General features: G+C 42.5%; 1 protein-coding gene across 2 annotated transcripts in view; it reads left to right on the top strand.

Annotated features, from left to right (window-relative positions):
- The window catches only part of RAB37 (RAB37, member RAS oncogene family), a 99325-nt gene extending 77206 nt beyond the window's left edge, over positions 1–22119 (top strand). Inside the window, exons 1-9 of one of the 2 annotated variants that reach the window (XM_007482690.3) lie at positions 9664–10659; positions 13657–13767; positions 15141–15182; positions 16133–16199; positions 16319–16371; positions 17653–17718; positions 19520–19576; positions 19671–19747; positions 19900–22119. In XM_007482690.3, the coding sequence (XP_007482752.1) occupies positions 10567–10659; positions 13657–13767; positions 15141–15182; positions 16133–16199; positions 16319–16371; positions 17653–17718; positions 19520–19576; positions 19671–19747; positions 19900–20008 (675 nt within the window). In that variant the 5' untranslated portion in view covers positions 9664–10566 and the 3' untranslated portion in view covers positions 20009–22119. Of the gene's footprint in view, positions 1–1970; positions 2082–9663; positions 10660–13656; positions 13768–15140; positions 15183–16132; positions 16200–16318; positions 16372–17652; positions 17719–19519; positions 19577–19670; positions 19748–19899 lie in introns of those variants that run through there. The other variant, XM_007482691.3, reaches the window with a different exon arrangement.
- Positions 22120–23029: the final 910 nt, after the last annotated feature.

Here is a 23029-nt window from a genome sequence, read left to right as displayed (position 1 = left end):
AAGTGTCTTAGGTCAGTTTTTAACCCAGGTCCTACCAATTCTAGTCCTGGTACTCTATCCACTATGCTACATAGCTGCCCTCAAGCATCCATTTTTTGGGAAAACTAGCTACTGATTTTTTTCTCAGAAAAGGAAATAAAAGGTTGAGGAAAGAGATCCAAGCCTGGAATATTTTGGATCTCCAATCTCAGGCTTCCATTTACAAACACAAATGTCCCAAATGCCGTGTGCATTATAAATTGCTATTGCTTCTGGTAGAAATGAGTCAAGTGAGGAATCTAATTACTTTTAAACAATTTGTGGAATATTCACTAAAAATGGTCAGAAAAAATTATTGATATCATCAAAAAGACAGGAATTTTAAGCATTATATTTCCAGCTCTTCCCTTTCCTTGCTAAAGTCCATTTTGGACATACAATGGGGGGAAAGTGTAGATCACAAATCAATTATCAAGCATTTATTATGTTAACTATGGATGTTTAGAATAGTAATAACATAGCATGTGATTGTAAAGAATGTACCACAGCCCTGTTAATTCCAGAAGCAGAGGACAATAGCTTCCATTCCAGAGGAACTCCAGGTAGATCCAGTTGATGGGCATCCCTTCAATTTCCAGTCCTTTGTCACCACAGAGATGTTATAAAGATTTTAGAACATGTAGGTTCTTTTTACCTGATTACTTTAGGAAATAGACCTAACAGTATGTTAGTATTGCTGGAACTAAGGGGCTACACAGTTTTGTAACATTCTGGTCATAATTCTAGATTGATTCCCCCTCTAATAAAGGTCTTCTCCTTGAAAATTCATAAATTGATGGGGGATTAGGGGTTGCATGGGGTTTAGCTTGATCAGTGATTTTCCTGATCAATTCAGATTGATCAATCCCCATTATACAAGCTAAGAAATAATTTTTATTGAAAAGAAAAATAAATAAAATAGAGAAATTTGCATTAATAAATATAACTCCCCCCCCCAGACCAATAAAATTGATATACAATTAGCAAATGAAAGCACTGGATTTGTAGCCAGAAGACCTAAGTCTGAATTTCAGTTGTGTTTTTTTTTTTAACCCTTACCTTCCATTGTCAATACTGTGTATTGGCTCCAAGGCAGAAGAGCAGTAAGGGCTAGGAAATGGGGGTTAAGTGACTTGCCCAGGGTCACACAGCTGGGAAGTGTCTGAGGCCAGATTTGAACCTAGTAACTCCAGTCTCTAGGCCTGGCTCTCAATCCACTGAGCCACCCAGCTGCCCCTTAAAGTTTAGTTCTGCTCTTTATTACTTGAGTAACCTTAAACAAGTTGTTCAAGTTTTAGGCTTCAGTTTCCTCTTTTGTAAAATGAAGATGTTGAACTAGACGACCTTTGAGGTCCATTTCAGCTCTAAATCTATGAGTTTATAATTCTATTATTGCTAAGGAAATGAAAAAATGTGGTAGTCAATATACTGATAAAACTTAAAATATAAAAGAAATGGTTGAACTTTTAATTAAATTATCAAAGTAGGATATTAACATCCTAAATAAGTCCATTTCAGAAGGAAAAATACATCATAAAAAAGCACTGGAACTATATGTACTCACAGTACAATTAATCTCTATAGTATATAAAATATTTCTGAAAGTAGAAGAAAAGCCATACTCAATTTTTTTCTACAAGTCAAGCCTGATAAAGATAAGGTAAAAAAAAATCCTTAACCAATTTCATGAATATTGATATAAAAAAATTAGAAAAAGCTAGCACAGAATATGGCAATGTTTGAAAATAATTATCTATAAAATTATCTATAAATTATAAATTATAAAATAAATTATCTATAGATCTTTCAGAACACGTAATGGGAAATCATTAACCATCTTGTGAATAAGTTGGGTATATGTATAACAGAATGTGTTTCCTCAATTGTTGTTCCTTCAGAGAAGACTGGATTATATTGAGTATCCCTAATCTCTCGCTCTTGCATCCTTACAGACCATCCTGGTGGGAGATAGCGGTGTGGGGAAGACATCTCTGCTGGTTCAGTTTGACCAGGGCAAGTTTATCCCGGGCTCCTTTTCCGCCACCGTGGGCATCGGATTCACAGTAAGCACTCACTAGCTGGCTATGCTCCAGGACTTCAGGCAGCAGTTCAACCTGGTGGTTTGAGATTTTAAAAGGTCAGAATTTAGCATGGTCACATGAGTTCCTATGGACCCATGAACCTAAAAACAAGGGACTCAAATGTGTCTCTCCATGCACTGTCCTACAGAACTAGATTGTTCAGGATAATATATAGCTTCTCAGGCTGCAAGTTTATAGGAAGAAGGTTAATAGAGTAGGAGCCTTACTCCCATAAAATGTCATCCTAATTCTCAACTTCTACCCAGGGTTGTTTGCAGTTTGTATTCAGTCATACCTTCCCCAGAAAATCTTTAGAGGAAGTTTTCTTTTCCCTTTTCTTCTTAAATAGGAACAGAGAGCTCTTCTCTAGAATTACAGGGCTAGGAAAGGTCAGATGTGATTTCTGGAATATTCTCATTTCTCCCTCTTAGATTCATGTATGAGACAAAAGTCATTGATCAGCCTGATGATCAGACGTCTGAAATTGCCAAAGAAATGGAACTGGTTTTACAAGGTTACAAAAATGGATCCTAAGGTGGAAGGAAAGGGATGGTCTTTTGTGAACTTTGAGAGTGATCGGTAGGATTATTCTGATTTTGGAGGTGATGGGAACAAAGGAAGTACGAATTTTATATTTCTTTCATGGTCTCTTAGTCAGGAAAGGGAGAAGTTTGTTCAGTTATCCCACAGGAATTTGAATGGGGCATAGTCCACCATTATCATCAAATGTTTCCTGATTGATGAGGGATTATAGCATGGACTATATGAAACTAATATAAATGTAGCCCCCTATCCATATATGTCAGTGAGTTGTGTGACTGAAGTGGCATGTGGGTACCTGCAGTCCTGACTTCTGGAAGGGGCTGGCAGGTAATGTGCCCAGAAGTTAGTACTCAGGACTGGACTGGACTGAAGTTCAGGCTGGCCAATCAGAGATGCAGAAGGAGTGATGTCATTGGCCTTATAGGAAAGAGTTTCATTCAGGACTCTCTCTAGCTGGACATGAGATTTGCTCCCTTCGCTGGAGCATTTTTAAATAATTTTAGAAAGTAGTGAAAGATGGGAACCCATCCAAGCCAAAGCACAATTCTTTGGACGAATTCCAAGATAAAGAGCAGGGTGTCCTAGGATTCTGATCGGTGACGCCTACATCCCCAGTCTGAACTACTCACATAAGATTGTTTCTTTCTTGTTTTAGTAGGAAGCAATGCCAAGGGACTCCAGGATGAGGGCAAAGTCGGGGTTGGGGGTGTGTGAAAGACAAAAACTTAAGTGATTGTGTAGGAGACAAATCAGAAGAGATTGACCAAATGTGTACCAAAGCCCTGATGTGATATTGATTATTCTCAATGCTTTCTAATGGTTCCAAATGTTCTATAGATAATGGAGAAACAGCCTTGTACAAGAGAAAGAACATTGGATTTGGCTTGAGTCCCAACTTCCTAGTTGTATGACTATCAATGAGGCATGTTACCTTTCTGATCCTCAGTTTCCTCATCTGTAAAATAGGAATAATATACTATCTCACATAGTTATAAGGAAAGCATTTTGTAAACTATAAAGAACCATGAAAATGTGCAGCTGATAGCAATGAAGCTGGCAGCAACAATGATGGATGGCCACCAGCCTCAGCTTGTAGTCAGGGTCTTGGTAATTCACCATGAAAGTGATGGGTTTTCTAGCTGTGTGACTTTGGGGAAGTCACTTAACCCCCATTGCCTAGTTCTTACTACTCTTCTGCCTTGGAACCAATATACAGTATTAATTCTAAGTTGGAAGGAAAGAGTTTTTTTTAAGTGAGAGTTTCCAGCCTCTGAGCATGATGAGACTAGCTCTCTATGGTTCCATTCAGGTCTGTGATGGATTAAGGATGATGATGATAGCAACAAAAATGACAACAGCTAGTATTTCTATCATGCATTGGTGTGTGTGAAACACTTTGTAAATATCTCCTTTTATCCTCACAATAATGCTAGGAGGTGGGTGAAGACAGTGCTTAGAGGCATTCATTTAGGGAGTTTCAGAGGGCAAATCTGGACCAGTTGCAAGACTAGGATGAGTCTTCCTAACCAAGGGCCCAATGTTCTATCTACTGCACCACCTAGTGGTCTAAGTATCCTCACTAAGTATTTCTCTTATCAGTTCCTGACTCCAGGATGGGTTTTCTCCTAGGAATTTCAGAATTTGGTAACCACAGGGAACAGCTAGGTGATTCAGTGGATAAAGGGCCAGGGCTAGAGATGGGTTCAAATCTGTCCTTGGACACTTCCCAGCTGTGATCCTGGGCAAGTCACTTGACCCTCATTGCCTAGCCCTTACCACTCCTCTGCCTTGGAGCCAATACACAGTATTGACTCCAAGATGGAAGGTAAGGGTTTAAAAAAAAAAGAAGAGGGGTAAGGGCTAGGCAATGGGGGTTAAGTGACTTGTCCAGGGTCACATAGCTAGGAAGTGTCAGAGACTAGATTTGAACCCAGGACCTCCCAACTGGGTCTGATGCTCTGTCCACTGTGCTACCTAGTTGTCTCTAGACTTCACTTTGGGGAACCAATTCATTCCCCTATCTTTTAACATCCATCCTCTCTACCTCTCTGTCTCTGCTTTGTTTTTAACAGCTAGGTACAAAAGTATAAGGCAGGTGTATGACTTGGCCCTGGATCAATCAATCAATCAAAGGGGCCAAGGTGAGGCACATTAATACCTTACCTCAGAGTTCACCTTGTCAAGGGATTAATATCATAATATTAAGAAGACACAAGAGAGGGCAGCTAGGTGGCTCAGTGAAGAGAGCCAGGACTGTAATGGGAGGTCCTGGATTCAATTCTGATCTCCAACACTTCCTAGCTGTGTGACCCTGGGTAAGTCACTTAACCCCCATTGCTTAGCCCTTATCATTCTTCTACCTTGGAACCAACACATTGTATTGAATCTAAGACAGAAGGTAAGGGTGCGTGTCAGAATAACTGCTTTTCCTTCACCTTTAGGGGAAAGCAACCTCCAAATTTATAAGGATACTGGTGAGGAAAACAGAGAAGGCAGTCTGACGCACCAGCATCCTTTTCTGCCTTGATTTATTCAACTCTTCTATTATAAATAAGGTGTCTCCAAAAGAGTCTTTCCAAAAATCTTGGGTCCTTTTTGACCAAGATATCCCAATCAGAAGGATAACAGCTTCCTGCTGGTCACAAATCAACAATCAGGTGAAGGGAAACCAGACGTGAGAAGAGTGCCGAAACAATGCCTCCCATTTCCTCTCTCTCCATTTTCTTCCTCTTCAGTTGCAGTCTATGTCTTGCCACGCTTGCCCTTTAACTTGATGGATCCTGGTAGGTTAACGTCCTGAATTCGAAGGAGCTAGACACATCGGTCTCCCTGGGTCTGAGCCCCTGCCCCAACCAGGTTTTGGGACCTACCTACTCCCCCTGGCTTTGGATGGCCAATGACACCAGGGGGCAGTGTGGGCCCAAGAAGGCAACGTGAATTTCTGTTAAACTGCATTATTTAATGCAGGAGATTTTTTTTTTTAATATTCACAGATTTTTATTTTCCCAATTACATCTAATAATTTTGAACATACGTTTTTCCAAAATTATAAGATCCAAATTGTCTCCCCTCCTCTCTTCCCTCCCCTATATCAGAGCTGGTAAGCAATTTGATCCAAGTTTTATATATATGTATATATATATATTATCATGCATAACATCCATATTGGTCATTGTTGTAAGAAAATATTCATATTAAACCAAAGCCCCCAAATAAAACAAACAAATGAATGTGAAGGATAGAATGCTTTGATCTGCACCTGAATCTAGCAGGTAGAGATTTAGCATCCTTTGTCATAAGTCCTTGCATTGCTGAAAGTAGCCAAGGCATTCACAGTTAATCATTATATAATATTGCTGTTACTGGGTACCGTATTTTCCCAGTTCTACTTATTTTGATCAGTGCCAGAGATTCTTTTTTTTTTTAAACCTTCACCTTCAGTCTTAGAATCAATACTGTGTATTTGGTTCTAAGGCAGAAGAGTGGTAAGGGCTAGGCAATGAGGGTTAAGTGACTTGCCCAGGGTCACACAACTGGGAAGTGTCTGAGGGCACATTTGAACCCAGGACCTGAGCCTCTAGGCCTGGCTCTCAATCCACTGAGCTACCCAGCTGCCCTCTATGTGCCAGAGATTCTTAATGTAGGGTCCTAAATTAAAAAAAAATTTTTTGATGACTATATTTCAGTGGTTTCCTTTATATTGTGTATCTTATTTTATGAATTTAAAACATCCTTCTGAGAAGGGGTCCACAGATTTTGCTGGTCTGCCAAAGGGGTCTGTGACAAAAACAAGTTTAAGAATCTTTGGAGTAGTTGAAAGAGTAGTTAGGTTGTTTTTTGTTTGTTTGTTTTTAAACCCTTATCTTTTGTCTTAGAATCAATATTATGTACTGGTTCCAAGGCAGAAATGCCCTAAAGGCTAGACAATGGGGGTTAAGTGACTTGCCCAGGTCACATAGCTGGGAAGTATCTGAGGGCAGATTTGAACCCAGGACCCCCTGTCTCCAGGTCTGGTTTTCTATCCACTGAGCCACCTAAATTCCCCCAAGTACTTAGATTTTGAGTAAAGAGAACTGAGTTCAAATCTCAAATTTAATACTTGTATAACTTCTTGTTATTATTTTTGCTACATAATATATCTATTACATATATGTAAGTATATCATAACTATTATATACTAACTTGTTATTGTAGTTGTTATTATGTACTATTATATCTTATAAATACTATTAAATATTGTTATTATATACTAACATGTATAATATATACAAATATATGTGTAATAACATGTGTAATGCAATATTGTGTACTATATTAGCATAATAATAATGTATAATATATGTGAACATGTATAACAGGCAAATCCTAACTTCTGGGTCTCAGTGAAGGAACTTGGATTAGATGCTTTCTAAAGTTCTTGGAGCTTTAGATCCTAAAGCCTCACTAATTAAGTTGCCACATATACCAAAGACCTGAGGATTGACCATGTGCAAGCTTAAATGCCACAGTTCCTGTCCCACTTACCTACTCCTGAGTGCCCTCTGCAATATTCTGGCTGGTCATTTTAACCTGAACTCACCCCCATTCAAATGCTGAGAGGAGCATATAAATTTAATTATGTTCTAGGCTTTTGTATGGAGACAATTTTACATACAAATTTTCCTCCATGCAAATACTGAGAATCTAATTAAATTTAACCTAATGAGCATTAATTATAATTTACCTTAAAGCAACTAGCCCTATTCCCTATGCCTTCTTCCCCAGAGTTCACTCAACTCCTTAGATTAATTAGATAAAGCATTTATTGTCTTTATTATGTGTCAGGAAGAGGTCTACTTTCAAGGAGCTCTGAGGGGAGAAAGCTACACCTAAAGGAGGGGAGGTGGGAAGGGGGAGAAGGCTCCAAGCAAGGACTCACCAATTTTTGAGGAAGCCTCAGGGTGTAGCCATCCTGGGGGGGAATGAGACTAAGGCAGTGGAGAAGAAGGGAGAGTGAACTGGGAAGGAAATGAGCTTCAGGCTTAATTTCTGTTGTTCGGTCCTGTCTCACTCTTTGTGACCACATGGACTGGAACTACCATGGGGTTTTCTTGCCAAGGATACTGGAGTGGTTTGCCATTTCCTTCTCTAATGTCCTGTCATCAGGCAGTCAGAAGTTAAATGGCTTGGCCCAGAGTTCCACAGCTAGGAAGTGTCTAAGGCTAGACTTGAACTTTTGTGTGTGTGTGTTACTCTATTTTTTAATAGAAAACTACTTTAGGAAGCCAATTTTCCATTTCACCATGATTATACTAATTATTAAGTGGACATAAAACAATTGTCTATGGGCAGAAGAAAACATAAAATTCTGTATTTGTTGAATTAAACTAATATATGAAGGAAAATAGAACAGATAAAAATGTACAATTTGCTATATTAAATAGATCTGTTCCACAACTTCTGCATATAGAAATATATATACATGACAAGGGTAACATTCAATACCACTTCAAACATGTCCAAAATTGGACTTATTTTCTTTCCTCTGAATCCCCCTTCTTCTTAACTGACTCTAAGCCCAGCATTCTATCTACTGAGCAACCTATCTGCCTCCTAGACATAGAGAGGTTAAGTGACTTGCCCAAGGTTACACAACTTGGACCCATCAGAGGTTGGATTTAAACTCAGATCTTTTACTTCAGGGTTAATTTCCTGATACATGGGGTCTAGCATCATGATACATACATCTAGCACAGTTAATCTTTCTTCACTGAATTTGAAGTCAGAGAATCTGGATACTCTGAGGGACCCAGGGCAAGCCAATTCTCTCTAAACTTCAGGTTCTGCCTCTCAGGTTTCCTCATCTGTAAAAAGAGAGGGTTAGATTAAAAGACCTCTGGTGTCCTTTCCTGCTCCCATTCTCCTCCCAGCATCACCATCCAGACACTAATACCCCTGGACCCCAGGCAGTAAGGTTTCCACAATCCTCTCTTCAGACCTAACCAAGAGGATCCAGGTAATTATTCTTAATAAGTCTTGCCTGGGGGAGCATTGAGCTGCAGGCAGCTGAAAGTAGCAGTGAGGTCCAACTGTTTCAAACAGTTTATTCCTGAGTCAAATTAGTTCAACCAAACATCTTTATAATCTTTACAGATGCCTAATAGTGGAAGACCACAGGCATAGAATCTGAAAGTTGCTAGAAGCTTCAGAGATCATCTACTTCAACTTATAACTTAATAGGAATCCCCTATACAACTTTTAACTTGGCTTGGAATCAATATGCAGATACTGGTTCCAAGGCAGTAAAGTGGAAAGGGCTGAGCAATAGGGGTTAAGTGCTTTGCCCAGGGTCACACAGCTAGGAAGAGTCTGAGGTCAAATTTGAACCCAGAACCTCCAGACTCTAGTCTGGCTCTCTGTCCACTGAGAAACCCAGCTGCCCCACCTGTTCAAATTTTAAGTGATAATTCTTATCAAGGGTGTATGAAGACCTCCAATGATAGAAAATAATTACCTCTTTCCAGTCAAGCAGGGTTTCATAAGGTGGGATGAATTAAGAAAAAAGTTGTTTATAACGATTTCAATATAACCCATTTCCTTTGCAATCCTATATACCAGTGATGATGAACCTTTTAGAGATGGAGTGCTTGGTGTGCCCTGCCGCCCTCCTTTACCCCATTAGAGGAGAGAGAAAGCTCTCCCATTGGGCTGCTGGGCAAGGGGCAGCGAAGTAAGGAACATCTTCAGCACAGGTAGTGAGGGGGAGGGGAGTGGCCCCAACGCTCTGCTCCCCCCTCCCAGCTTGCTACCTGTGAGCTGCCCACCTTCCCCTCTGTGTCCTCACATTGAGCTGCTGAGCAGAGGGGAGGGGAACGTCAAAAAAATACCATCAGGCACGATGGAGAGGGGGAGGGGATCAGCTCTACCTTTCTAGTAATGAATGGGGGGGGGGGTGAGGCTTTGTGCCCATAGAGAGCTCTGCTTGCAGTCTTTGGCAACCTGTTGTAGTTTCACCATCACTGCCATATACCAAATAGTATTCTGAGAAGGAAACTATAGGCTTCACCAGACCCTCAAAAGGTGTCCATTATACAAAAATGGTAAAGAATTCCTTCCCTAGTGAAAAGTGGCTTTGGAAGAGTTGTACTTGTTATAGGAAGTTCGAGAACAGAATTGGGGGGGCAGGCGGAGTGTAAGAGGCATAAAAGTGACTTTGCTATAGCTATAGTTTTGACCTTAATTGAATATGTAAAAAATTTCACACAGAGACTCTATAAGACCAGAAACAAGGGGTGGAGGGGGGAGCCCGACCCTGAAACCAAGCAGGAGTGCAGATAGGATTTGCTCACGTTTTTTCATGGATTTCCCCCCTCACCCCCAAATTCTCTGGTCCACGTCCTGCAGGAGGAGTTATCAGGGTCCGGGAGTAGTTCGGCATAGTGCTTTCGCACCACCCGCCCGCCTATATCTCGTGGTAGCTAAGAAGGGCTCCTCAGTCAACGTGTAAAACTAGAATTTCAGTGCCACTAGTTGAAGTCTAAAGCCGTTTCCTTCCCTCGAAGGGCTGGTTCCTAGCTACCTGGGTTTGTGCCTTGAAGGAGCAGTCCTATGTAAGAGGCAAGAGATCTGGCTCGAAAGTCCTTGAGAACCAAGATCACCCTGTTTGCCCCTTCAACTCCGCCCTACCCATGCCTCCTTCAGTCCCTCCCCTCTGGGGGAATGGACGAAGAGAGGCGGGGAGCCACCCCGGGAAGCTGGGGCGGGGGTGGCTACGGTAACCGAACCAGGGAAAGACTGCTGGTCCACTTAGGGCCAGCCTCGGAGGGTCCCAGGTCCTGCCTGGACTCGGGTGGCAGAAGAAAGTGAGTGGAGCCTCGGGTGGGGCAGAGCAGGTTCCAGTTTTCTCCGTTTTCGCCTGTCTGGGCTAACCCTCTCCACCAGGGACATGAGGAGCCCCTTTGGCACCAGTGTCACCCGGGGTGGCGGGCCCCCGCAGCGATTCTCGCCCAGCAGTCCAAGCTACGATCTCGCAGGCAAGGTCGGTGTGCCCTGCGAACTCCCACCGCCAAATCCCCAGGGCAAAGGTTCTGCTCCCTTCCCTAAGTCTTCCTTCCCCCCCCATTTCCCTCTACTACCTGAATTGAAGCAATCGGAACTCAATTCCTAGCCCCATCTCGCTCCAGGCATCCTAGTTCTTCTGGACGGCCGGGGTAATCTAGTTGAAGTAGAAGAAACTGCCCCCAGGGTCTTCCCAAACTTCTGTGCCAGCTTTGTTTGCTTAGCTGGGCAAATGAAGGGGATAGCAGAGAGAACCTAAACTAGAGAGTTTCCTACCTACTTCTCAATTCTTGAGCCCAGCTGGATTCTAGTGGACCTAGCACTCTTTCCTGGAAAACTTCCAGAGATCAAGAAATATCTCTGTACAGAACTCCTTCCCTAGAAAGCTCCACAGCGCTTCTCTCGGACTGATAGTTCTAAGACGTCGAGGATGTAGGAACAGGGGCCAGCGGATTTGGTAGGAGGGTACCATGCCCCTATGAGACAGGATTGCCCTGGTAGATGAGATCCAGATTTGACAGGGTTGGGGAGGAGAGAAGACTTTCAAGATTATTTAGACACACTCATTTTACAAAGGAGGAAACCAGCCGAGTGAGAGGAAGTAACTTGCTGTGGTCTGTATATTAAGTACCAGACCCTCCCTGCTGACATCCACCTTACTCATTCTTTCCCAAGAGTTTCTTTAGTTAAAAACATCCTAAAATGGTCAAGTGGTGTACTTTTCCCCATTCACTGAAGATTCCTGACCCTTTTCCTCTTCCTGTCCCCAGTTCACCAGAATAAGCATCAGGAAATATAGATTTTCTATTTTTCTTTGGAGAACTCAAACGGAAGATGACTAACTTCATTTTGCCTTTTTGCTGTCCTGGAAGAGTTCAGTTTTCCCTAGGTGTTCAGAAAAAGATGATGAAAATGCCAGGTCCTCCCACTCAATCAATAAGTAAGCTTTTATTAAGCTCCTGCACTTTGCCAATACTTTGCCAATTGTTAGAGAAACAAAAGAATATCCTTTGCTTTCCATCAGTTTGTATTTAATGGGGGGGGGCGAAAAAAGGGGCAAAATGAGCATATATAATAGGCAGAATAAATGCAAAACAAATCCCAGATAATTTAGGGAGATTTGTAGCAGGTGGAGGGGGATGAGGATGGGTTTCTTTTAGGAGGTGGGACATCAGCTGGATTTTGAAATAAACCAATGATTCTAAGGAGAAGCAGAGAGCATTCCCAGCAGATGGAACTGGCAGCACAAAGATGGAATCTGGAGATAGTATGGAGTGGAAGGAACAGCAGGAAGCCCAGCACAAAGGCCATTTTGAATGATCATTAGCATTTGAAAGGGGTGATGTGTTGAGTCCCAGTCTTGCTCTGCTCTGGCCCCTTTAAGGGACGTAATATATATATTTGGAGGTTGCAACTCCTGTGTGACATTGGAAAAGAAGCCTAGCTATTCCCTAGAACCCTGCCTTGATTTTCATACTTCCATCCCAAAGCACTCCACCAGAAAACATTCCATTTATCAGGAGCTGATGCATATGCTCATGGTCCTGAGATTAGGTTTTGATCATTTAGGAAGAAAATATTCAAGTTGCCCTTCCAGTGCCTGGGTTGTTGTGGGAAATGGACTCCAGCTTCCCAATGACTCACACATGGGGGTCTTAATGTATGTTACTGAATCAAAAACTTAATTGGATTAGAGAAGGGGAGGAGAAATTCTGATGCCCAATGCCCTGGGAAGTGAGTGAGTCCAGCCATCTAAAGTTGTCCATAACAGAGCATAGTCCCTAGCTCAAGTGTTTGCCTAGAAGGTGGAGATGCTGGGTGGCCTGTTTATGTAATTAGTGGAATTTGCCTGGCTGGGAGGGTAACTAGTATGATATATAAAAAATACACATATGCAGCTACCACCCTTCCCTGCCCATAACTGGAGCAAGGAATGGCAGAAGCCAGAGAGACAGGGAATAGGCAGCTAAGGTGTATGAGCTCCCTTATCTATACCCTCCCTCCACCTCAGGGATAAACTGTGCTCAACCAGGTTGTTAGCCAACCCTCTCTAACAGAATGTAGATACCAAATATTTGCATTGAAAGAAACCTTATCAAACATCTAGTCCAGTGTCCACATTTTACAGATGAGGAGGCATACCCCACAGAAGTCAGCCACCTTGCCTAGAGTTCCACAATTATTTAGTAGCACAGCCAGTACTAGGACCAGGTGCAGGTACTTTTTTTTTAAGCCCTTACCTTCTATCTTAGAATTGATACTAAATATGAGAGGTAAGGGCTAGGCAATAGGGTTAAGTGACTTGGCCAGGATCACACAGCTAGGAAGTATCTGAGGTCATATTTGAACCCAGATGCTCCTGTCTCCAGGAATGGTGCTCTATCCATTATGCTACCTACCTGCTCCTTCAGGGTACTTTCTACCATCACATGCTTTGTGTCTCACCTAACCTCAATCCAGGAAGTAGAGTTCAGGACTGATGGGGAGGATTGGGAATGGTAAATGGTATCTCCTAGTGGTAATTAGAAGGCACTGTTGGGTGGGTCTGAGTAGCAAAACAGGCAGGACTCCATTTTCCACAAGAATCTCTATGTATCAGGCAAATGATCATCTAGGCTTTGTTTGAAGACCTTCAGTGAAGGAGAATTCTCTCCTTCCCAAAGCAGTCAATTCTTCTAACTATTAAGAAAGTTGTTTGTTTGTTTACGAAATCAAGACTGTTTTTTTTTCCCCAAGTTGATGCCCACTGCATCTCATTTTGCTCTCAGGAACCTGGCAAAATAATTCCCTTACTTCTATCTTCCTTTTATATCTCACAATCCTGTGCCTCTTACAGCTGAATTCCCCTAATCAATCAAGAAGAAATTAATAAACACCTACCACCTACAAACACCTGCTAGGTACATTCCCTTTCCTTCATCCTCTAGCTCTTTTGTCCTCCCTAATCCTATTAACCCAACTCTGCCCCATCTCCTAGGTAATGCTGTTGGGAGACTCAGGCGTTGGGAAAACCTGTTTCCTGATCCATTTCAAAGATGGGGCTTTCCTGTCCGGGACCTTCATAGCCACTGTCGGCATAGACTTCCGGGTGAGGTGGCTGTGGGCTTCTCCAGACAGGTGGGGCCTTGGGGCTACAGTTCATGGACAGTTGGGATCCTTGTCCTCTTTCCTTGTCTGTTGAAGGTTGACAGAGAAGATCTCTGCATCACGGTTCTTGTGCTCTCACTGCTTAGAGGAATTATGGGAACTATGCAATTCCTAAGTTATATCCTAATGAGAGAAATCTGGGAATAATGAGCATAATATTTACCTGCTGGGGACAGAAAATAGAAGAAAGATTATTCCCCCTCTTCTTTTGGTGGGAATGCCATCTTATCTAGTGGTCTATGCATCTACTGCTTTATCTTTCCCATTGCCCTCTGGAAGGAATGCTTCCCAAGTCCGTTGGCAAGTCAATTCTTTATGGAGTTTACAGTATATGAAGCTTTATGCTAGGCATTAGGTTAAAGAATAGTCATAATATTACCATATAGAACTTGCAGCCTAATAGAATTGGACATTGCAGGAAAGACATTGAACATTACAGTCCATAATTTTTATGGGTCCATCTTCTTTGGAAAAGGGTATAAGGGAACTTGTAAGAATTCCCCTTTTGATTCAACCATCTTGGACCATCAGACTTACTAGTGACTTATCCAGTAGGACTGGAAGGAGTTAAGATTTGTGTTTGCCCCAGCCCAGGATGAGATGCTTGGATCACTGAACTCAGACCCCAAACCACTCGGTTATGAAAGTCTACATAGGAGGAAGCAATTATTAGAAATCTTCAGTCACAGGAAATGAGAATGGATGATAGCTGGAACAGGATAACAACTCCATGGTAGTATCTCTGACCCTTCTTCCTTAATTAGATAAATGGATCCTAGGCTAAGCAACAGTTCCAAGTCAAAATCCACAGAATGGACCTTTGGGATTATGTTTTTAGAAGATAATCATAGTGATAGCAATAAACATTTACTGACTACTATGTGCAAGGCACTGTGACAAAACTGAATGTTTTCTTGGGTGGCAGATATGATTTGGAGAAAGAATAAAGAGTTTTCTGGCTGTTGACTCGGTAAGAATTAGGACTAGTCCCTTCAACTGTGCTGTGCTTTAGTCCATACTCCATCATTCCAGTCCCAAGGTGGAGCAAAAACTGGGGAGGGAAGGTTAGAAAAAGAAAACAATTGTAATAGGTATAGTTAAGAATCACAGCCAAACCCTTTTCATCTTGGGGTTCCTCCTACTTCTATGGCTGGGTTTGAGCAGAAGTGTTACTAGATCTTTCCAAATCTCCAGGATCCCTGGCAAGGGTCAAGGTATGACATCCCTCTAGGCGGAGTATGTTAAAAGATGAGGAACTCAAGTCCCGAAAATATCCCAGTTTCCTTCCACCCTGATTGTCTCTTTCTTTTCTAGAATAAGGTGGTGACTGTGGATGGCACAAAAGTGAAACTGCAGGTAAAAAGAAAGATTGGGTTCGGTGGATGGGAAAAGGAGGGGGAATGACCCGGCTGTCTGCGCTGATAGGACTTAGCCACAGGAGGCCTCAAGGGTTGTGGTTGTGTTCTGTTAGGGGTAACTTCCTGTGGGGCCCTAGAGAGGGAGGAAATTGCCCTTGTCTAAGTAGAAATAACAGTTTTCAAACTCCTTGGCCTCTGTTATAGGTTTCTCTCAAGTTAGGATTTCTCTTTCTAGCTCTGCCACCAAGGCTTTTGAACAAATATTTTAGAAGCCTTCCATGGAAGGCTTCCAAGGAAGTCTCCCTTTCACTTTAAAAGTGACTTCTAGGGGAAGCTGGGTGGCTCAGTGGATTTGAGAGTCAGATCCAGAGATGGGAGGTCCTGGATTCAAATTTGGCCTCAGACACTTCCTAGCTGTGTGACCCTGGGCAAGTCACTTGACCCCCATTGCCTAGCCCTGACCACTCTTCTGCCTTGGAACCAGTACACAGTATTAATTCCAAAATGGAAGATAAGGTTTTTAAAAATAAATAAAAGTGACTTCTTCCAAAGCTGAGAGAACATCTCATGTTTACTTTTCCTTACCCACAACTTCCTACCTTCTCCTTCTAGCCCTACTGGATAAGTCACTACCAAGACTAATGGACCAAGATGGTTGAACCAAGAGGGCAAGGGTGGGATGATCTCCCAGGAAAATCCCAGGAGGCCAGATCATTAGGTAGTCATTGTATCTAAAGACTGTGAATGAGTATTTTTTCCTTGTTGAAAAGGGTTCCTCCCAGGCTGCCAGACACATGGCCCTCTACATTTTATGTAATCGCCCCTTGCCCCATGCAAGAAGGCCAGTCCCTTTTTCCTCTATCTCAGTCCCTTCAAAAGGACTTTCTTTTCTCTGGATTAGCTGGTTGTCCTCTCCCAGCTTCTTACCGATTCTCTGTCTCCTCTTAGATTTGGGACACTGCAGGACAGGAGAGATTCCGAAGCGTCACCCATGCTTATTACCGAGATGCCCAGGGTAGGTCTCTTTCCTCTTTCCACTGAGTCTCTGTGCCCTACACCCTTACTCCAAAATTCCCATCTCCCCCACAACAGCAGAACCCCAAAATTCCCAGTGTTCTTTTTCTCCCCTTCTAGCCCTGCTTCTGCTCTATGATATCACCAACAAATCTTCCTTTGACAACATCCGGGTAGGTCCCCCCCTTTCTGTGACTCCCCTACATAGGACTCAAGACCCAGACTCCCTCCCCACCAACCATGGCTCCTTGCCTGGGGGGAGGAACTGGGGGTGCAAAACTACCTTTCAAAGCATCAGAGATGCTGAGTGAGAGACCATTATCTTCCCCTTTGTGTTTTATTAGCAAATAAACTGAAGTCTATAAGAAACTTTCAGCCTCTTCAGGGCCTTATAAATGACCTGTATGACTCTGAACATAGCCCTGTGAGTTATTCACATATACAAAAATTCATATAAAATTTCACAGAAATAGCTTTCAATCTGAATCACTTACCAATTAGGGGTCCAACCCATTAGGACTCCTTGCACCTGACATGTTGGGCCTGGACAGTAAATTTGTAATCTGGGTGGGTGGGAAATGGATGGCAGGAAGAGGGGTTATACCCTCAGAAGACCAACCCCCAAATGCTGTTGACTGTCTACTACAGCATAGCAACAGAGAAAAGCATGAGACAGTATCTTAATTAAGGACCTCAAGAGCTTACAATGTAGTGGGGGAGATATACAAACATTTCAGTGTCAGATGGGTTCAAAGGAAAGAGATTGCTCTGGTTTGGGCATTCAAGGAAGGAAAGCTTCACAGAAGAAGCCATTTGAGCTGGGCCTTAAAATAAAGCTTCAAACACAAAGAACTAGGGGTGGGCAGAGGAGACTTTTCCTCCAAGGCTTCCTTCCCACTACACTGCAGAATTTGAGATATTTTGCATGTACATATCATTTGTTACCTACAAATAGATACATATATGTATGTAGATATACATACAGACATATAGAGATAGAAAACATTCTATTGGAATATAAACTTATTGGAGGCAAGAACTCTTTTTGCTTTATCTTTGAATCATCAGTGTTTAGCAGAGTGTCTGACAGAATAAATTCTTCATAAAAGCTTATGAATTAATTGATTAATTAATGAGGTTAACAGAAGTAGGAAACCTGAGGAATAGGAGATTGATAATACTTGTTTTCCCTTAGAAGAATGAGGACTATTTAATTTTTATCTTTAGATCTCTAGTACCTATCCCACTGGATGGTAGATACTTAGTACATTATTATTAATTGAATCAGCAGTGACCAATGAAAAGAGTACAGAAGAAATACTTGATGGGGAAGTAAAAGAGGAAGAGATAGGGCATTGACTGGGGTAGATGGGGATCTTCTCAGAAAGGAAGTACTACCATCCTATCAGTACTGCCTTTTTTTCTTCACTCATCCATCCCACCCTCTCCTATAGGCCTGGCTCACTGAGATACACGAGTATGCCCAAAAGGATGTGGTGATTATGTTGCTAGGCAACAAGGTATGTATTGCCTTTGGGCCAATTACCCCATTGGCTCCTTTCCTCCAACTTCCTTCCATTTAGATCTCAAACTACTTTCTCCTCTTCAAATAAACTTTTATCCAAATCTTAAAAACAAAAAGGACCATCTGTCCTAGAATCAATTGATAAAGTGTCTGTTCCAAGGTAGAAGTACGGTATGAGTTAGGTAATTGGGGTTAAGTGACTTGTCCAGAGTCATACAGCCAGGAAGTGTCTAAAGTCATATTTGAACTCAAGACCTCACATCTCCAAGCCTGGTACTCTAGCTGCCCCTAAATCTTGTTGTTTCAAATCACCTATATCATATATCCATCCCCTTTCTCCTTGAATTTTATAAAATTCAATAACACTAGCCACAATCAAATCTGACTTTACATTTAGGATTTCACAACATAGTCCCCAAGCAAATAAGAGAAATGGAAGTATCTTCTATTTTTTTCTTTTTTAAACACATACTTTCCATCTTAGAATCAATGTTGTATATTGGTTTTAAGGCAGAAGAGTGGTAAGGACTAGGCAATAGGGGTTAAGTGACTTACCTGGATCATACAGGTCAGATTTAAATCCAGGACCTCCTATCTCTAGGGCTGGCTCTCAATCCACTGCCTCTCTGTCTCTTCCGTAAAAGACTCTATATGGCATAGTGGATAGAGTGCCGAACACTGGGTTAGAAAATAGAGTTCAAATCCTATAGCAGACACTATTTGTGTAACCACTGGCAAGTCTTAACATTTCTCAGCTTCAATTTCCTTAGCTTTAAAATGGGGGGGGGAAGGAAGCTTGGCCATTATATTTTAATAGTATTCAGCTTTTAAAAATTAAATAAATCTAGGGCAGCTGGGTGGCTCAATGGATTGAGAGTCAGGAGGTCCTGGGTTCAAATCTGGCCTCAGACACTTCCCAGCTGTGTGACCCTGGGTAAGTCACTTAACCCCCATTGCCTAGCCCTTACCATTCTTCTGCCTTGGAGCCAATACACAGTATTGACTCCAAGACGGAAGGTAAAGGTTTAAAAGAAAAAATTTTTTAATTAAATCAATAAATTGGTCATTTATTTTTCCTCGGTATATTTTTATTTATTTCATTGAATATTTCTCAAGTATATGTAAAAATTAATTTTAACATGTTATTTAAAAATTTGAGCTTCAAATTCTCTCCCTCCTTATCTCCTGTATTAAATGAGAGCTACACAGGCATAGGGAACTCATGTGTGGTAGGGAAAGTTGGCGTCTTTGGCTCCTCTCTTCCATACATTTTCACATTTCTTCTCCCCAAGTTCAAACCTTTCTGACTAGGAGATTTCTGAGAGGATAGACTTTCTGTCCATCATAACATATAGGAAAGGCATGAACTGCCCTAGTGGTACGAGAGATCAAATCATCCTTCTGTTCATGTCTTTTCCATAGTGGAATTAGTTTTGAGGACTGAGGCTTGGAGCAGTTAACTGATCCCCTTTTGCAATGCACTTCCTTGGCTATGAATGGAAGTTGACTCCATCAGCCAGAGTCTTCCGTGTCCTGGGCTGGTATTTCTGGAATCTGGGAGTCCTCAGTTTGCAGAGCCTAGTAAAATGAATGCCAGAGCCATAGGTCTTCCCAGTACCTAGGTCTTAATTGACCCCATCTCCTTGGCATTGTCTGCAGTCACTTCTTGCCTCCCACAGGCAACCAGCAGAGGGCAGGCAGGGCCCATGCTCTGGGAAGGGGGAGGCTTGGTCTCTGGAGGGAGAAGAGGGTAGCAAAGATGCCCTTCTCCAGAGGGATGGGTATTGATTTTGCAGGCAGATGTGAACAGAGAAAGGGTAGTCCGGTCAGAAGATGGACAAACGTTGGCCAGAGTAAGTGATTACCCACGGGCTTCCATAAGGGTTGAGGAAGGGACAGACCATGGAAAGCAATTTTTGACCCTGGGGACATTTTTCTACCTGACAGGAGTATGGTGTGCCTTTCATGGAAACTAGTGCCAAGACGGGCATGAATGTGGAGTTAGCCTTTCTGGCTATTGCCAGGTTAGTCCAGGGGGTTGGGAGTGGTAGGGGTGGTGGAAGGTACCAACATCCCCAGGAATAAAGGAAGAGAACCTGAAGGGCCTATCACTTCTGAGCATGAGGGATGAGGGAGAGTCTTTCGAAAGTGAAATCTTAACTCTGGCCTCTTTCAGGGAACTGAAACACCGAGCTGGGCAGCAACAGCCAAATGAACCCAGTTTCCAGATTCATGACTATGTGGAATCGCAGAAGAAACAGCCTAGCTGCTGCCCATTTGTGTGAGACAAAAGTGGCAGAGGGGGAACCTGGGAAGATCCATTGGGCTTAAAAGCCATACCCCACTTCCAGACTGAACTTTTTGAATACTCCAATGGAGGGATGAATCCCCAAACTGAAAACAAGGCACAAAGAGGAGAAGCATAAGGAATGCAAAAAAAAAATAAGTTGCACACATATATCATTCCATCATTGCTTTCTCCTAGGAGGGACCTATATTTCTGCATCAGGCTTACCCCAGGTTTCCCTGATCTCCTTTTCTCAGTGGTTATAGTTTCTAGACTCCTAGGGAAGTACAGGTCTCTGAGCATTTTAGGACCAAAGATATTTTTAGGTCAAATTTCATTCTGGTATCACAATAGTGAAAAACTTTGGAAAATAAAAAAACCTGGTTCTGCAGGAGAAACAGGCAGAGGACAGGGGCTAATAATCTCCCTATTGTCTTTCAGTTTAGGACCCCTCCATCCAAACTTTTCTGGTAAAGTATCACATCCCCTTGTCCCACACCAACCAGTTAGTGACTAGAGAGGGATTGTAGCTTTGTTCCAGTTCACCAGGAGATCCCAGAAAAGGGCAATTAGTGGCCTCAACATCCCTCCAGAGTTTAGTTCATGAGAGAGTAGTCAGCCATAGTATTTTTGCCTTATTGGACTTCCCAGAGGCTCAGGGACCACAATAATTATGGAATCATTATGGCCTAACCTAAAACCTATGGTCTGTCCTAAAGCACCAAAAGTTAAATGAATGAAAACCTCAGGAGAGCATAATAGATGTGAAAAGTATGAACAAGGGTTCAGCTTGTGTGTATATAGAAAGAGGAAGAAGTAACACAAATTCAGCTCTCTTTGTCTACCTTCTGGACCCCTATCCAGATGTCATGTAAGAATAAAACAACTCATTCCTGATGTCCTTCCCTTTCTCCCCCCCTCCCCCCCAACACCCTTCCTCATCACCAATTTCTAGGCTTCCTTGCTGAAAAGCTTCAAGTTGCCAGAGAGTTTCCATGCTGGTGAATTCCATTCTAGCTTTCTCTCTGGATGAGCTTTTGAGCAAGGACTTCAGTGTCAACGAACATCTGAAAATCAGGCAGGAGATGTTGCCCCTTATTGACCCAAGATTTTTGGTAAATGGGTAATCCCAACATTTAGCTTCTAGAATAGCTTTAGCATTTCTCTTGGATGAGGAGGCGGGAAGAGAGCAAGGTCTCTCTCTCCATCTTTCATCCCTTCTTTCCTTGAGGATTGGGCCCTAGCTTACCTTCACCTAGACTGTTGCTCTCCCTACCACATTCAGGTTCTCCTTGGAGAAATGAGAGGGCTTTGACTCAAATGAAGTAAGCCAAATCAAAGACTTGACCTCCCCCCCAACACCTGTACCAGCCCAAGGTCAGCCTCTTCCCTTGTATCCATTTCCCTGTTCTAAATTTTAGGTTCCATAAGGTCAGCCTCTTCCCTTGTATCCATTTCCCTGTTCTAAGTTTTAGGTGCCATAAAGGCCAGATGAGGTTTCCCCTTCCTCTTTCTGTTCATCCTGATTCAGGATCCAGAAGCGCTACTGAGAATAAGGCTAGATCAATTAGGACCCAGGAGTTTTGTGTTTTTTTTCCCCCTGAATAAGTTGCCTGTATGGAGCCAGATCACCATGGTTAGATTCTTGGGAGGGGGCCCAAGGCACTGGTTTCTCAAAGTCTTGTAAAACAACTGTAAAAAAGATGGACTCTACAGAGACAGGCACTTATACAATCATTTAGTTTCTTCCTAACTTTCCAGTTAGCCTAACTCCTCATACCCAACCAGTTTTCTTGCCTTTGTCCCCATTCCTATCCAAACCTAAGCAAGGGATATTCAGGGAAAGATGAGCATTGCAGTCTTACATGGCTATGTCATTTGGGTTTTCAAGTCAGAGACCAACAACTTTGGCCTACAGAAAGCAGGCCTTCCAACTTTGTCTCCAAAAAGTGGCTCTAGGCTTCTTCCATCCTTAGCAAGGAATCTCCTCTAGAGTTCCACCAGTCTTTTCTACTGATCTATGTCTTGCATGAGAGTGATGCTTCTTACTCTGGTTAATATTGGCATTTGTGTATTTTTCAGAATTAAACTGCAGTATTTTGGAAATTATACCAAGTCCCACTTCTTGAAGAGGGTTTAGTGGGAAGCAATGGGTTTTGCTTTTTCTTTCTAGATATATTGAGCTAATTTAGGTAGATTTCATGAAGAAACCCACCTTCCACCCCCCACCCCCCAAGCCAGGGCCAGGCTTTCCCCCTTTTCTCCATGATTCCAAGAGGCCCCAGGATGCTAATAACAACGAAACCAAAGGAGTGAGAACCAACTAAAGTGAAGCATTCCTCAGCAAACCCTAGCAACCTGGCATCAGGCTTTAAAGATTCGCCTGTAGGGAAATGTTTGCGCCTTTTTTTTTTTTGCGCTGGGACATTTTTCTGTAGAATCTGCTTTAGGAATTTTATCTAACCTTGTCTATAAGCCAGGAGTGACTCTGCTCTCGAATTCACCTTTTTCCTCAGACCATCATCCAGAGACTTAACAGCCCCTATCGGGCCATATCACCACCTTCTCCCCCATTTCCCCCGGCCAAGATGGGGGAGGAGATTCCGAGCCTAGCAAATTTCGTTTTCCCTTTGGGAAAAACCACACTACCCCCAAGGCTCTTCCCCTTCCCCCTCCCTCCCCAACCAGAACTGGAAAACTAAAGCTTTTGCATTTGTTATTCAATAGCTCAACAATAGGGTCCCGGAACTATGGAATCTATTCAGATTCCAAACGGCACCTTAAACTCGAAGGCAGTATTATTTAAACTTCTCGAGTAGCAGAAGTGGGTGAATGGGCTAAGCTAGGTGCCGAGAGTACGAGTTTTCTGAGACTTCTCTGTCTCAGAACAGGAAAAACGATTTCTCCATAAAGGTTGCTTCCCTGGTCACAGTACCAATCCCTAAGCTGATATGAATTGCACCAAAATCCAAACCCTGAGCTCCTTTTTCTTGGGGCTTTCAAGAGTCTGGTTCCTGCC

The sequence above is a fragment of the Monodelphis domestica genome, chromosome 2 (genome assembly GCF_027887165.1).
Source record: "Monodelphis domestica isolate mMonDom1 chromosome 2, mMonDom1.pri, whole genome shotgun sequence".
NCBI lineage: Eukaryota > Metazoa > Chordata > Mammalia > Didelphimorphia > Didelphidae > Monodelphis > Monodelphis domestica.
Note: the sequence above shows the minus strand (reverse complement) of the source record. Positions and strands in the feature narration are given on the sequence as shown.